Raw genomic sequence first — 15,842 nt, 5'->3', positions numbered from 1 at the left:
TTGGTTTGGCGCCGGGATTACAGCAGACCTCGCTGTCCCAGCGAGGTCTTTGGTCATCCAGCCTGGAATCCGGGACCTCCGAACCACCCCCGAAGCGGCGTTCGTCGGACTCGCGGGTCTGTAGTCGACAAGAGCGTCGAGCCGAAGGTGAGCCCGTTCCGGGCATGCGGACCTCAAACAGGCCTCTTGCCTCGCACTCTGGCCAGCAACATTACGCGCGCCGCCTCCCCTCCGCGCCGTGGACGCTCTCCCGTGTGAGCATCACGAACACTCGCCTTAATTTCTTTTACCCCCTTCCGTAGCATCATATTGTATAGTATAGTGTATTTCAAGTGTATTGTGTTATTATTTCTTTTTTTCATTTTTTATTTGTAGAGTAATTAGCAGCAGTTGTGGGCCTGGGCTGAGGTTAGCTGTTGCTCATTGCATAACGCCTTTGCATGCATGGGCGACGACCGGCTGCCTTTGCAGACCGGTATAGGGTGATTTAAGGAGAGGAGGATGTGGGGATCCGAGGCACGCCCGAAGCCACTGCGCGGGCATTTCGAATCCTTTCCCTCTCCCGTTCTCCCGCGACGGCAAGTGGCGCTGCGCGCGGTCGGGAGAGCCGCGAAATTCGGCGACTGACGCGCGGGCAGGCTGGGACGAACTCTCTCTCTCCTCGGACGCCGCTGGGTAAGCACGTATTTCTTTCCGGTCCAACGTCCCCTTTGGGAATCGCTGGACTGTAGCCTGCCTGGGTGCCTCGGCATCCTTGCAGGCGTGTTTACCTCAGTGTTAGCTCCGGTTCGTACGTGAAGCCAAAGAGCGGTGCCTAGTGCTCGCGCGCGGTCGTACCACGCCGAGTCGCACTTGCCGGAGGCCCACGCGTACGGAGATTGCCCTAACCCTCGCGACCAGGCCCAGTGGTCATCGCGAGGGTGCGCAGCATAGCCGCGAGGGACCTTTTCCCGAGCGGCGTGTCAAAGCTCGCCATTGCGAGCTGCGACGTGCTTCGCGGAACCCCTTGGTGTATCGTCCGCACGGGAAGCCCTTTGCTTCCCCGTGCCCCGGGGGCGGACGTGTACTGTGTGTGTGTTGGGGTGCCGCCGAAGGCAAATAAAGTGTTTGTGTGTGTATGTTAGCTCGAACACTGTGTTTATGCTGTGCGGCGCTCAACGCCTTTGCTAGTTGAGCGCGTGCGGAGCAGTGCGCTAAACGTAAGCAGGCGACGGTAGACGCGGCCCTGTGGCTCGCTAAGCCTGAACCCGTGGTAGTCTTCGGCTCCGGTGAGCATCGAGGCTACCACAACATATATGAAAACAATGACTACAAAATGACTATTGCATTATCAATTGATATGAAGTGAATTTTTTAGTTGTGCTTGGAAAGAGTGACGAGACGGGGCTGTCTTTAGATTAGTAGTAAGGCTATTCCAAATTGTACTTCCTTTAAATTCTAAAGTTTGACGGCCATAATTAGTATTTATTTTAGGTAGTAGAAGTCTGTAGCGTGAAAAACACTCGTTAACTCGGGGTGACAGACGAAGGGAAACTGACAGTAAGGTGAGATACGATACGATAAAGAAGGTCTCTCTACGATAAAGAAGGTCTTAAGGATCAACTGTACGAGCCCGTCAAGCTTAAAGAGCTAAATGCGTCTTTTAATCCTGCAATATGCCTTGTACTATGACCTTTCATGTGTTTTGCTTGACTGATTTCTATTTTGTTTTGACTTAATTTTTTGATACAAATCTTAACATTTTGTGTTTTGTTTCCTTTTTCCCATTGTGAGTTACAAGTTCACCTTTACTAGGGCTTCTAGCTGTTCTAGAACTTTTTTGAAAATTGTTTAATTGAACAGAATTGAAACAGACCCAAGAGTCGTAGTAGTACAGGCACTGACCTGAAGCACAAAGTCCCTGCCTCGGAAGTCTGCGATGGCCCTAGGCAGTCTAGTGCGTCCCCACACAAAGCGCAAGAACAGAGACCGCTCCGCGTTGGTGAACTCCTCCATGACATCCCAGAACCACTGTACCAGCAGACTGTCTGGCTCCACACCCTTGTATGTAGCCACAGCTTTCAGAAGTTGTATTGGAATGTCGGGGCTCCCGCAGACCTGCACAAGAAGGAAATGCCTCTTCCTCAGGTAATGGCAGACCTACCACTTGTGCCTCAAATTTGAGACGAGGTCAAAGATCAATGCTGCGATAGATGGCTAGAAGCTACTTTGGCTACCTGCATTATAATATTAATTGCTCCAAAGTTGGCTGCGTTACTTCATCCCCTTCAAAATGCAGCTGCTAGATTCACAACTGAACAGACATTGTCATGGCCAGAACTATAATGAGGAACAATTACAGTGAGTCATAACCATAACAATACTGGCCCCAATCTCCCCATTGCTATAACGACAAGGCTTCCTCCTGAGACCTCCAACCTCGTGATGCAGAGTTTGGCATGCTTTAAAATAAGGTAATTATGCAACTGAAATAGACATGAACAGTCTAAAATACTCTTGGTTGGTGCCAAGCCAGAAATATTTGAGATATTTATACAGTGTAGTTGCTCCAAAACCTTCTTGCACAAGATGGGGACCTCCACACCTTTCCCTATCTCACATTCGACTATGCAAGCATCACGTAATTCCTTTAACCAACCTATTTCTCTAAAGCAACATGGCTAAAGAAAGCTTTGTATGGTTCATTATAGCAGTCAGCAATTACATGCATGAAGGTGTACTCCCTCACCATGGTTTCCAGCTCTTGGCCGGTAAATAAAGAAAGCATTGGAACGGGGATGACCTTCGACATGCCCTCTCTCACAGCTGCCACTTGTTCATCAAACTCGTGCAACCTGCAAACGAACAAGGTACAAATATGTTAGATACACAAAAGTTTCTATACCAAGGACTCGAGAATGCTCAAGTTGCTGAGGACTTCTTGCCGAGCTCACAAGTCATGTGGGCATGACAAGTTGTGAGGCTGCATAGCTGTACAACTGCATCTTTCGTATCAACTGTTCCCTCCGTGTAGTCAAAAACTAATTTTCATTGCTCCAATTCTTCTTCAAAACACCTAGTGACCTATTTAACTTTAAATCAGCCTGAGCTTGCTATACGCATGTCGTGACCTAAACTTGCTCCTTACTTTCACTTTAGCTTTGCAATTTAATGATTCATCAAGTTCACCAAGTCATCTCGGATGCCCACAACGACTTGAGAAAGGTCTTTTTTTGTTAGCAATACAAGCAGATTGCAATTTCTGTGACATCGTAGTAGCAGCAGCAGCATCAAACTGACAATGAACACAATAAAGTAAAATGAATGCTGCTGGGCTGCTTTTTCAGTATGTTGAACCAGTTAGCCCACAATTAAAGCTACTCCATTTTATTAAAAACCTTGACACATTTCCAAGGCTTCATTTATAAAACACTAACGTGATGCTTTCAAGTTGCAAGTCTGCTGACCGCAAGCCCATTTGAAAGTGAGAAGCTAAATATTATTACAGCATTTTAAAGAAGATAAACATCAATTATAATGCAGCACTTGCCTATAGTTGAGGGCAAGCCGCACATATTCAGCACGGTTTTCCACAGTTGCTCTCTGGTATTTGGCACTGAGCCGAACTTCCTGGCCAGTCGCACTGTGTGTCGCAAAGGGCATGTCTAATTTCTGGAACGCCTCCGGCTCCATGTCTCGAATGCACATGAGACCTGCAACAGTAGATATGCATTATGGCAGTATTGAAGATTGGATAATTGTAATGCCAACCAAAGGAGGCTGTTATCCAGAAGCAAACACTTGTCCTGACCTGGCACATAATCTCTGTCTACTTCATTGAGGTCAGCAGGTGTCAGGGGAAGACCAACCAACTGCTTCCATACAGGTTCAGCCAAGTTCAAGCTTAATGGGCTGCCGGTACGTATTGCAATGCCCATGAGTATTCCTGAAAAGAGTGATGGCGAGTCATTCCCAGGCCCACGCATACATTAGAAATGAATCACAGAAAAAAAAAAAAAAGCAAGGGGGGACTAGAGGCATAGCCTACCTAGAAAGCGGAACATGCTGAGGTGTATCGGCAGTGTTGCCGCTGGATTAAGCAAGAAGCAGTCACGGTTGGTTCCTGCCTCATCACGACCATTTGGAGTCAAGATTAGCAGAGGGAGGGAGCCGTTCTGAAGCTCATCACACATCTCGGCTATTGACTCACTGTAGCCTCCCCCACAGTCATCCACACTTTCGCCAACAAACTTGACTTTCCAGACTCGATGAGGCAGTAAAAGGTTCTCTTGAGTCAGTAACGACATCTTTGACACCATCTGCCCAAAGACAGACTTTGTTCCATGGGGTCCCGCTAATCCATTCTTCGATCTTGAGCGCTTGACCTGAATTCGATTCAGCTCCACGACAGGGCCATGCTGCCGATCTCGGACCATAGTGGCTTGAACCACTTTTCGGAAGGCACCTTCTTTCCCCGAGAGCACCAGCAGGCCTCTGAGCTGATTGAGTCCTTCCTGCTGTATTTCACTTGACCCCGACAGATCAAACATAGAGAGTGAGGGGCAGAACAGCTCGGAAAAATGGTAGAGCAACGCGTAGCGGTTGCGCAGTGTTGGTATGGAAATATCTTGAAGCAGGTCATACTCCAACGGGACAGCAGGTGGCATTCTTCCGCAAGCACCTGCCGTGCTTGGGTTGCACGTAGACCAGGCCACGGTGTGTGCAGAACCGCAGGATACCCTGTTGATCTTTTTTCCCTGCAAAGCAGCGACCAGGCGAGGCTTGTGGATGGCGTTGACTGTGCCATCACCTAGCTGACCCTCATCGTTGTCACCCCACGTGTAGACCTCTCCTGTGTCGGTACACGCAACGCAGTGCAGTGAACCAACAGCAATGCAGATGACCTTCTTGCCCTGCAGAGCAGCTACCCTCTTAGGCCGGCGAACATGGTCATCGGTGCCGTGTCCGAGACGATGGTAGTCTCCTTTTCCCCAGGTGTATACACTGCCCGAAGTTGTCAGAGCCACCGAGAACTGGGAGCCACACTCGACCCGTATCACACCCATGCCCTGCAAGAGGTCCACACGAAGTGGAACCTTGCAGCCGTCAGAGCCACCTCTCCCTAGTTTGCCATAGTCCCCGTCTCCCCAGGACCATACACAGTCGTCGTCTGTCACACACAGCGTCTGAGCATCACCACTGCCACAGGCCACGCAGCGAACTCGCCACCCAGAGAGCGCTTCCACCTGCAATCACAGCCAAACCCCCCCAAAAAAAAACAGGCTCAGAACACAAGCACTGGCTAAAATGAAAACCAGCAGATAATGAAGCCAAGGAAGGTATAGGAGGCGCTAATTGTACTGTTTTTAAGTGTATTGTAACAATTGTGGGACACATGTGAAGAAAATGAAGTGGATGAAAAGACAACTTGCCGCTGGCAGGGACTGAACCTGCGACCTTCGGATTACGCGCCCGATGCTCTGACCAACTGAGCTACAGCGGAAGTCGTGTCCTCGTCCACTTATCGGGTATTTATGTGCCTGCAAACTCTGGGAGTGTCAGCCAGCGCTGCTCTTAGCCATGACAGCGAGTGCACATAAAAACCATGCACATGATTTCTATGTGCACTCGCCGATAAGTGGACAAGGGGACGACTGCCGCTGTAGCTCACTTGGTAAGAGCATTGGTAAGAGCACTTAGTAATTCATTTCAAAATGTTAACAGCGCAAGAATAAAAGGAAGGGACGAGACAGCAAAGGTAAAGAGCACAGCGCTCTTTACCTTTGCTGTCTCGTCCCTTCCTTTTATTCTTGCGCTGTTAACATTTTGAAATGAATCCACACCAACTTGCCCAAGCGTCAACCCTAGCACTTAGTAAGTTCTGAAGGTATCACTCTGAAACTTTTTTGGAAGCATCAGGGAGACATGCTGAATATTTGTGCCAATTTTCATCAACATCTGTTAAGTTATAAGAAAGTTGGTTTTCCAATTAAGTGCTTCCTAAAATTAGAAAACTAACACACCTTCTTTGGTCTGAGTTGATCGTCACTGTCCCCATGTCCGAGTCGTCCATAGCGGCCTTTGCCCCATGTGTAGAGTTCGCCGCTGGCAGTGATGCAGGCACTGTGTGCGCCCCCGCAGGCAACATCCACTACTTCCTTGCCCCTCAAGCTTTCAATCACTCTGGGCCTCTCACAGGAGCTCTTGTTGCCATGGCCAAGCTTGCCATCATCGCCTTCTCCCCAGGAGTAAACTTCCCCTTCAGCTGACAGGGCAAGGCAGTGCTTCCCTCCCGAGTTCACCACAACTTTCTTGATGAATACGTGCTGCAGACTCTCCAGGAGCGTTGGGCACGATACGGAGTCAGTGCCGCCAATTCCCAGCCTTCCACCTGCTCCATAGCCTGTGGCATACACCTTGCCATCTGCAGTGACAGCAAAGAGCGTCTGCTCGCCTCCCACGACCTGTATAGGACGCAGAGCACTCAGTGCTTCACAGGGCATGGGCAATTTGACCTTAGCGCCTTCGACACCACCTAGCTGGCCCCTGTGATTATGGCCCCAGCCCAGAATGGTGCCACTCCAACCCCAGGAAAGAGTCCAGTCTTCGGGACGTCTGTTCACCCAGTGGATCAGCTGCTCATCGTGCTCTTGCCTGGAAGTAAAATAAGGGTGCGCATTCAATAAACAAATTCTGGGATTTAAAGTACTACAACCAAGATATGATTATGAGGCATGCTGTACTAAGGGACTTCGGAATTTTGACCACCTGGAAATTCTGTCCCTCTCAGCGCACCCAAGTATGTGCATAGGTGTCTTTGCATTTTGAACTCGTCGAAATGGCTGGGAATCGAACTCATGCCCTTATGCTTGGCAGCCCTATGCTACCACAGCCATGGGCGTTGGCAGGGGGGTACAAAAGGGGCACTTGCCCCCCTCAAGCCACACCGGCACTTGTCCCCAACCAAGCAACATCAGCACGCTCCCCCTCACCCAGCCGCGATGCAATACGGGTTTGCATTCCACAACACAAAATCCTGCTGACACTCATGACCACAGCGGGTCATGAGTGTCAGCAGGATTTTCAAGCTCCAAATCGCACGCATTTGGAGCTTGAAAGGTGCTAGTTGAGAAACTTGTCAGTTACCGCAGATTAGTAGGCTCAACAGCGAGGCTGACACAAGCAGATCTCTTAGCTTAGTCTTTTCCATGGCCCACTTTGTATCGCAAGTGCCATTGACAGCAGACACCTGCACCCATTTCACATGCTGTACTAACCATTTGCTGCAAAGGCACCTGAATGTTGCAGTTAGCCCAGCTTCGAAATGATGTGGACACCAAAGGACACTCTTTCAAATACCACAAGGTCAACGAGCTTTGCTGTAAAACAAGAGTCTTGGCCGATTGATCAACTGCTTACTGAGAATTTTGTGCATATGCAGTTGTATTCTCATTCTGTGAGTAGCGGACATCATAAATGTTTCAAGATAAATTTTCTTCTTGCGGTGCAAAGTTATGCACCAGAACGCGTGGTAGTGCTCAAAGTACTGTTGTGAAACTTGAATCCAAAAGGCAAGTATAAAATGCACATTGAGAAAAGGTCGGTATACACACCTGAAGACAGTATGCTCTTCATGGTCCCTAAATGTGGCTGCTTCATCTTCTGTTTCCCGGTCATTCACGAATGCTGTGTCGGATGGGTCATGTGCCAGCTCTTGAATACGCTGGCGCACCTCCAGGCAGAAGGAAGTTGGCAGAGGGTTGCGGTGCACAAGAGCTTTTGCGACTCGAGATGCAGCACAGTAACGCCGAAACCAGGCCCAGCGGTGACTGTCGCCAGAGCAGGGGAGGGAGTCAAGCCCAAGGTCACATGCCAAGGCTGCCAGGACCTTAAAATGCAAGAGTAGCAAGGCTTCTAGTTAAAAAACCACAGTCTACGTTTCTTTACTGCTCATCCACTGTGAATCCAAGGTGGACACAACAGCAATGGCTTAAAGCAAAAGAACAGACAAAAATCACTCAGTAATGGTGTTGCACATATTTTCCGATTGTCCCTTTACTGCAAAACTGATTAATATCTGCACAGTGCTTGAAAGAAAAGATTTGGAATATAGACACCTGGATGTTTGCTCTCAGTGTCATTATGTGAACATATACACCAGACACAGTTCTTTGTTTTTGATAATGTTTTACATCAGGCAGATTTCTAAGGTGGCTGGGTAAGGTGTTTCTTAAGCACTATGCTGGCACATAAAAAGGTCGACATTACAATATGAATTACGTGTTTATACAGTTGAAGCGGGAAGTCCAAATTTCTGGACTTGACAAACCCCAGCTATGAAACAAACATTCTTAACCTGTTCTCCAGTAGATGAGTCCAGCAGCAGACTTTGAACGACGTCAATTATGCAAAACATGGTGAGATTATATTATTAGTATTCCACAAAAAGCGGAGGCACTTCAATCGCATCACAAACAGCTGAACTCTTCAGAGTAGGAATGTGAAAATTGATTAGCACCCAGTAACAGTGGTATTAACGCTTAGCAATTGATTTCGAAACATTTAGCCATGTGTTGGTAATGCTCATGATATGTAGCATTATATCTACTCAGTATTGTGAAAATAACACACACACATTATGGTCTTAGCGATCTTGCAATGGGTTTCAACAAATGCACACCTTGAAGAAGTTGCTATGCATCAGGTGTTTTCCACCACGAACAATAGGATCCTCGTACTCAAACTGGCGAAGCAATGTCTCAGGAAGGGCCTTCAGTAGGCACACAAGAGCTGTGTCACTCGAACCCTGCAATGTTGACAGATAAGACATTACATAAGCAAAATGTATCCACCCTGAAAAATTTGTGCAGCCCTCTCCAATACAAATGAATACAACTATAGCTAAACCTACTGCTTCCTATGAAAGGCTTACATACGTATGTACGTACGTACGTACATACATACATACATACATACATACATACATACATACATACATACATACATACATACATACATACATACATACATACATACATACATACGTGTGGAACACATACACTTGGGTTCAATGCAGGGAGCTGTTCAGGAGACAGGTCTGGATTGCTAGGCGTTTGCACAAGAAGTTGAGACACATTCAGCGACCTTCCCACTCCAGCCGTCATGAGCTGCCTGAGCTGGTGGAGAATCCACATCCTTTGTGAGGGGGCTGTAGAAAAAACACAACAAGAATTAAAAGAAATGTGGAAAGCATACCAGAAAGTACCTTGCAACAAAATAACCAAAAGAAGCTTTTACATATTTCTCTCAATGAAATAAGTAAGCGTTTAAATGAAATAAACTGTAGTGCTGCCATCAGACTCAACCAAAACAATGAAGAGTTAAATACAGTAACTTAACATTAACTGTCAGAAGGAAACACTGAACACTTTGAAAGGAAGATACATTTATTGATTGTTTTGCCTAAAGTGGGAGAACGCTTATATTGAACAGTTTGCATGGTTATCTTGAAAAGACGAGAGAATGCTTATTTTAAATGGGAGAAAGTGTGCTTATCAAGAAAAGTACCACCTAAGTACTGCCACAGCATCCTGTAACAATCACTTAAAAAAAGCTCAGCTGCTAGTTTGTGCTTTGAGTGTTCGGCATCTTGGTTTTCTTCCTGTTCTCACCTTAACTTCACAGCGCAGTGCCGTTTTGCCATGTCCCTGAACTAGTTCAATGACTAAAACAGATTTTACCTGCAGGGAACTGCTCTACTTCCCTGTTATACTTCCCAAGAGATAACCATGGCACATAAGACATCTCAAAATGATATCATTTAGTGTCATTTTTTACTGTGCTACACAGATTTCTAAGTGTGAACTTGCCAAGGTAGCTGAGCTGAGCACAGGCTGCAAGTGCAGCTGCCAGTCGGGAGGCGATTGCACGATCGGCACAACTGCGCAGATCAAGCAGGCAGACGACCAGTTCCACCGAAGGGCGGGACAGGAAGGCTCGGTCCGAGAGACTGTCGCCTCCCGTGCCGCCAGGGGACACCACTGGGTGCACGGTGAAACGCCAGCCCCAGCCATTCACCGAGCTGTCACTGGTGAACTTCCAGTGCAGCTCGTTGCCTGGTATTCGCACCTCAGGGGACCAGTTGCACCATTCTCGGCCTATAATTGATATAAATACAGTTTCAGTTTATTATTCGTTCAAAATGACGTAGGTTCATTGTTAGTAGTATGCAAACGATCACAGTATTTCCAAAACTCAAGCTGGTACTTAAAAAAAAATGTTAGGAAGAAATATCAGTAGATCAAGTACAAATGTCTGCCATGGTTATTCTCTAAATGGCACACAACTATAATGTTTAAAAAAAGCAGTATTTCTACAGCTGTACCAGGAATCCCAGTGGAATCTCGGCACAAGAAATGAGACATATTGAAGCATACTGGCTGTATTAAAGGTTAGACACAGAGGTCAAACATAAAATGCAGGGGCCAAAAATTATTTTAGGAAAAAGCCCTGTCTACATCAAACTGCCAGCACACACTTTGTTAGTAGCATGCACAAAGTGACTCAAAATTTTAATGAAGAAGCAAAACATTCTTCCTGAATGACTGGCCTTCCAATTTATTGCTGGAAGACAACATAATGTTAGGTAGTGGAGGTAGTGCCTGAGGTGGCAGCCATTCCCACCTGATCTGGTAGCAACAGTTCTTCCTGAGCCATCCATGATGAAAAGTGGGTCGTTGCGTCTTTCTGTGGAGCACTGCCTGTCAAATTCAATCTGAAGACTTTCTGCACCTGCAATGGGACAACGTGAAAATTTCTCCATACAAATGTGCCACATAGCAAATTGGCAACTTAGAACAACGGTCTTTGCAATCTCGCACCTGGGATCCTAACGTGCCCTGTCAATGTGGTGTCATCAGTGTAAGGATGACTGGACTCCTGTACAACCGGAAGTGGTACTGAGCGCCTAGACTCAATGTCCGACGCCACATCCTCCAGTTCTGTAACACAAATCTCAAGCAGCATTTCCGCAACCTGGTAAGCGACAAAAGAAAGCAAGGAAGCGCAATTAGTAGTGCAAGTTTTTCACTTATAAGGTTGTACAGTCCTACAACACTTGTGAATTACCGATTCCACTGGTTACAATGTCATCATGACCATCAACTTACACTCCTACCACACACGCACTTTCAATGACTACTTTCGATAAGCCCCAATGGTTTCAATTCATTAACTTGTACATCAGAGCCAATGAAGCTCTTGGATGTTGACACCAGTCGTTGCACTTGAGACAGTGGGATAATTATGGTCTCTTGCACAAAAGTACATAAGAACATTGCTAACAAATGTAAATCAGGAATCTTTGCTCGTGTGCATAGCAACAGCTTAATACTGAGAGATTATTCAACAAATATTATTTGGATGGACTTAGTTCTTAAATCAGGGTTAGCCAAAGCAGAAGGAAATCTACAATAATTACTACAGACACAAACAGAAAGTCTGGAAAGTCATCTTTATGAATGACATCTCGAGAATCTAACAAGCTTACATTTAATGCAAAATTGTTGAGCCATGCAAACTAGAAATAACTAATAAAACCAATGGACAATTAAGCCAAGGAAAGCATAGGGGACATTAATTGTTTTTATTGTAGTGTAATGATTTTGGCATAAATTGAAAGGAATTAAAGTGGACAAAAAATTGCCCTTTCTGTCGGTGGGATCTGAACCCACAACCTTTGAATTACGTGCCCTCTATTGTAGCTCAATTGGTGGAGCATTGGAAGCTTAATTCAAAGGTTGTAGGTTCGGATCCCACCGACAAAAAGGGTGATTTTTCATCCACTTTAATTCCTTTTAATTTATGCCAAAATCATTGCACTGCAATTAAAAACAACTGATTTCCCCTATGCTCTCCTTGGCTTAATGGTCTGTTGGTTTCACTAGTTGTGTCTGACAAAGAAATGAGACCCTCACACAGATCCACAGTTCACACTTCTTTCGTGCAAACTTGAAATACTAACACGCAAGAGAAATAAATGGCATTGTTTGCAGCTGAAATGTCTTGGCGTACCAGTGGGTTTGCTTGTGCCATTGCCTTAAGAACGTCTGAAATGGCATCCTTTGCCTTTTCACCGGCACGTCCAGCAACAGCCAATTTCAGCAGGTCAACGAGCGCTCGTGCATCTTCAGCTGTTAGCCTTGCGGTGAATTCATCGAGAAGCGAGTGGATAGCTTCTGGTTCTGCCGGTGTCATCTGCAAATAAAAAGTAATGCATCTTTCAGTATCACAAACTAGAAAAGGTTTCGTTGCTTGCTTACCTGTTCCGACGAAGAGAATGTAGCTGCAAACACACTCGCAGCAGCAGATGACATCCGTGACGACAGGCTTCCGGAGCTTGGAAGTGAAGGCACAGACGAAATCATCTCGGCAGCACGAGTTTCGCTTTCGTCTGACCCAGACAAGGCTTCCTACACAGAAAAAAAAAAGAAAGTTTGGCTCACTATCTCCACAAATATTTCTATGCAAAGAGTGTCAAGTGTGTAAAATATGCTCAGGACCATTCAAGGTGGGTTTTGACACCTTACCTCATGCGGCACACACAACGAACTAAAAAAAACAACAGATGAAGTGAATAAGGGGACAAAAGAGGTTTATCTTTCACTTCATCATCATCCGAGGAAGCCAGCACAACCTCTTCGTCTTGAACTTCGTGATAATTTGCTTATATGACGATTTAATGAAGGTACTTTTCATTTCACATGCAACTTCATAAAAACAAGGATCGACAATAGCACATAAACACGAAGCACAAAGTCGCCGATGTGTGTTCTTAGGAACCACTACAACAGCTTTTACACAATGTTGGCGTACGCTACACAGACAGACCACAGAAAGACCATGCCCTTTTAAATTACTTAGTTGCTCAAAAGTGAATGTGGATGGGCCTCTTGCACAGAGGGGATCACATGCCTGTGCATTAGGTGGCTTTCCAGGTGGCGGGCTCTCATGCGCATCAGCTGTAGTTTCCCCTGACCCTGCAGCGGTTGCAGCCTTGGCCAACTCTGTTGGTGCAGCTGCTGCCTGAGGCAGCTCCTCTGCCTGACTGCTTGTTGCTTCACAGGACGAAGGCCTGCCCGAAGACAGCTGAGCCACACCCGTGTGAGGCAACAGGGCACTCACCACTATGCTCCTGCAATAAGCAAGAGAATAGACCAACAGTACAACACTATTACAGACCATGAAAACTTGTTGATGAATGTAACATTAGGGAGCTTTAGAAATAACATCCCCATGGGGCCTTGAATACCCAAGAATCCTAATACCTTTCCATACTTTTGCCTTTCAGTTGAACTTATTTAGCATTCTTTTTTCACGCTTAGTTGATAGCGTCTTGTAACTTTGAGTTCCGTATTTCAAGAGCTTCCTATTCACGAAGTTAAGAAGGATCCTTATAAAACAGGTGCACCTAAGGCATAAACAAAATGTTCGCTGCTGTAAACCACTTGGCATGCAACTGTTTAGTAGCAGAGTTCTTACACCTTGTCTGCGAGGACCAACAAGGCCGCAGACCTTTGAAGCTTTGTGGAACTGCCTCAAAATCACTTCTGACAAAGAAAGCATGAATAAACATAAAAACATCAAGAGCACACAAACTGCAAGGTTGTGTTTCACCAACACCTTCAAATTCCAAGCGTGTTACAGTAAACATCCACACAGCAACAAAATTTCTACGCTAACAAAATAACATGAGTTACAGATGAGAGAACCTGATAAAGTAAATGATTAGTTCTAGCATCTACAGCTTTTAAAGTGTCATGTGAACAGCAAACAAATGCACTTATAGATTCAACACAATCAACAGTCTACTCAAGATTCAAAAATGAAGCAGAAGCCGTACTTTTACACTAACGACAGCTTCCTAGAGTGACATTTACAAAAGCAAGAACATCTAGTATGTGACAGAGGGGCTTCCCACCTTGCATGCATGATTTGGAGAGCCTGCAGCACCTGGTGCAATGCCTGCTGCTTAGCCTCTATGCCGTCAAGTGAAAGAAGAATCTTCGTAAGAGATGGTCTCGCCATTTTGCATCGCTTTGACTGTGCATTGGTGTCTTGGGAGCTCTCGGGTTCCGCGGCCATTTCTGATGCAGAATCGGCAGAGCCTGATAACGACAGAACACACGCAAATAATAAAGACCGTGAAATGAGAAAAAATATAGCAGTCTGATATTACCGAGTTTGTGTTGCGTTGGCAGGCTGATGCAGGAACATGTTTAACGAGTAAGCATACTAAGAATGAGCAAGCATACACTCAAACCTCGATATAACGAACCCAGATATAACGAATTATCGGTTATAACGAAGTAAATGAAGAATAGTCTTGTCATAGATACAGTGTTACAAATATATGTTTATAACGAATTTTTGGATATAACAAACTTATTTTCATGTCAGATGCAACTTTGTTATAATGAGGTTTGAGTTTACATGACATTTTACCGCCCTAACCAAAAGCATCCAGCTCGCCTACTTGTCTATCTATTGGCTCTAACAGTTAACTAATTAACAGCTTCAAGCTTATATCACAATGCACTGCACATTAACATATTATTATGCAAATGAAAACATTGAGAATGAAACACGATGCATACAAGCATAAGTGAAACGGCCACAGAATAAAAGAAATTAAACAGCCAGAACAGAACTTTTGCTTAATGATGAGCAAAAAACATGGGGTCACTGCAAAATAGGCAATTACGATACACAATAATTGGTGTTGTAAAATATCAGCAACTGAAAAAAGCGCACAAATGCTAGGCAATGTTTTAATGCTGTTGACTGTATAAAATAATTATAGTGGCGGCCTAAAAGCAAATATTTATCATGGACATACCATATAAGACTATCAGCTATTAAATCTTAATAATCCTAGTTTTACTAATTAGAAAAATAGGTTTCAAGGGTATATAGTCTAGAGTAAAGGATGTAACACATCAGTGAAAACTATAGGAACATACACGGGTGTTTAGTACAACACTCACACTGGCTATGAATGCCTCTACGAACAGAGGAGAAGGATGTGTGCGCGATGGCGAGTAAATATAGCTAGGTTACAAATTGCTGCAAACTTATAACAGCAGACCGATTTACCTTTACAAAACTAGGAGTGAAACATCGATGCTGTTCTTTATTTTGCATATGCAGCTTCAGTCATACATTGGTTACCTATTGATCAGTTTCAATGCGATGAAATCTTACGGAGGACATAATCAAGGTCAGAAGATACACTCAAGATAACCTGTACAGAAACATACGCTGACCTAGTGCAGAGGATCCGAGAGGGTCTTTAGCCACAGCAAAGAGGACCGGGTTGTGGCCGTTTGTGCGTGCCGATTCCGATGTCATCCATGCGACACTGTGTGATGAGCCACAAGCTACTCGTGTGACTTTGATTCCATCTAAGCCGTGCACCAAGGCAGGTTTGCGGTTCACTGTTGTATTGCCATTGCCTTGCTGCCCGTGGTCGTTGTCGCCCCAGGCATACACCTGATCGAATGATGAAAGATGCGAGTGTAACAGAAAATAACAGATGTTGCAGCAGTGTGTAATAAGCAAATGTAAAGCTCCTAGTTGCCCTTAATTATATTCTGTTGACAGCGTTTCTCGCCACTAGCTCTTGCCGTAAGCTGGACAACTGTAAGTGTGTTCTATTGTGAGGAGGACTCTATATATATATACTTGGCAGAAACGTATATTCATACAAATACAAAGCTTCGTTGTGGCTGTGCATTGGGCATACCACTGCTTGTGAGACTATGGCATCAGAAGAGCAAGAACTAACCCCCGGGAAGGCACTCATG

General features: G+C 45.4%; 1 protein-coding gene across 1 annotated transcript in view; it reads right to left on the bottom strand.

Moving 5' to 3' along the window:
* The window catches only part of LOC119383035 (E3 ubiquitin-protein ligase HERC2), a 111,389-nt gene that overhangs the window by 9,377 nt on the left and 86,170 nt on the right, over positions 1-15,842 (bottom strand). Inside the window, exons 58-74 of the mRNA XM_049412394.1 lie at positions 15,303-15,528; positions 13,958-14,144; positions 12,948-13,171; positions 12,300-12,445; positions 12,052-12,234; positions 10,860-11,013; positions 10,663-10,770; positions 9,849-10,136; positions 9,039-9,187; positions 8,660-8,785; positions 7,593-7,867; positions 6,003-6,633; positions 4,028-5,225; positions 3,791-3,925; positions 3,530-3,692; positions 2,729-2,834; positions 1,885-2,097 (exon numbers count right to left, since the gene is read on the bottom strand). Of these exons, the coding sequence (XP_049268351.1) occupies positions 1,885-2,097; positions 2,729-2,834; positions 3,530-3,692; positions 3,791-3,925; positions 4,028-5,225; positions 6,003-6,633; positions 7,593-7,867; positions 8,660-8,785; positions 9,039-9,187; positions 9,849-10,136; positions 10,663-10,770; positions 10,860-11,013; positions 12,052-12,234; positions 12,300-12,445; positions 12,948-13,171; positions 13,958-14,144; positions 15,303-15,528 (4,512 nt within the window). The remainder of the gene's footprint in view (positions 1-1,884; positions 2,098-2,728; positions 2,835-3,529; positions 3,693-3,790; positions 3,926-4,027; positions 5,226-6,002; positions 6,634-7,592; positions 7,868-8,659; positions 8,786-9,038; positions 9,188-9,848; positions 10,137-10,662; positions 10,771-10,859; positions 11,014-12,051; positions 12,235-12,299; positions 12,446-12,947; positions 13,172-13,957; positions 14,145-15,302; positions 15,529-15,842) is intronic.

This window comes from Rhipicephalus sanguineus, chromosome 2 (genome assembly GCF_013339695.2).
Source record: "Rhipicephalus sanguineus isolate Rsan-2018 chromosome 2, BIME_Rsan_1.4, whole genome shotgun sequence".
NCBI classification, from domain to species: Eukaryota; Metazoa; Arthropoda; class Arachnida; order Ixodida; family Ixodidae; genus Rhipicephalus; species Rhipicephalus sanguineus.
Note: the sequence above shows the minus strand (reverse complement) of the source record. Positions and strands in the feature narration are given on the sequence as shown.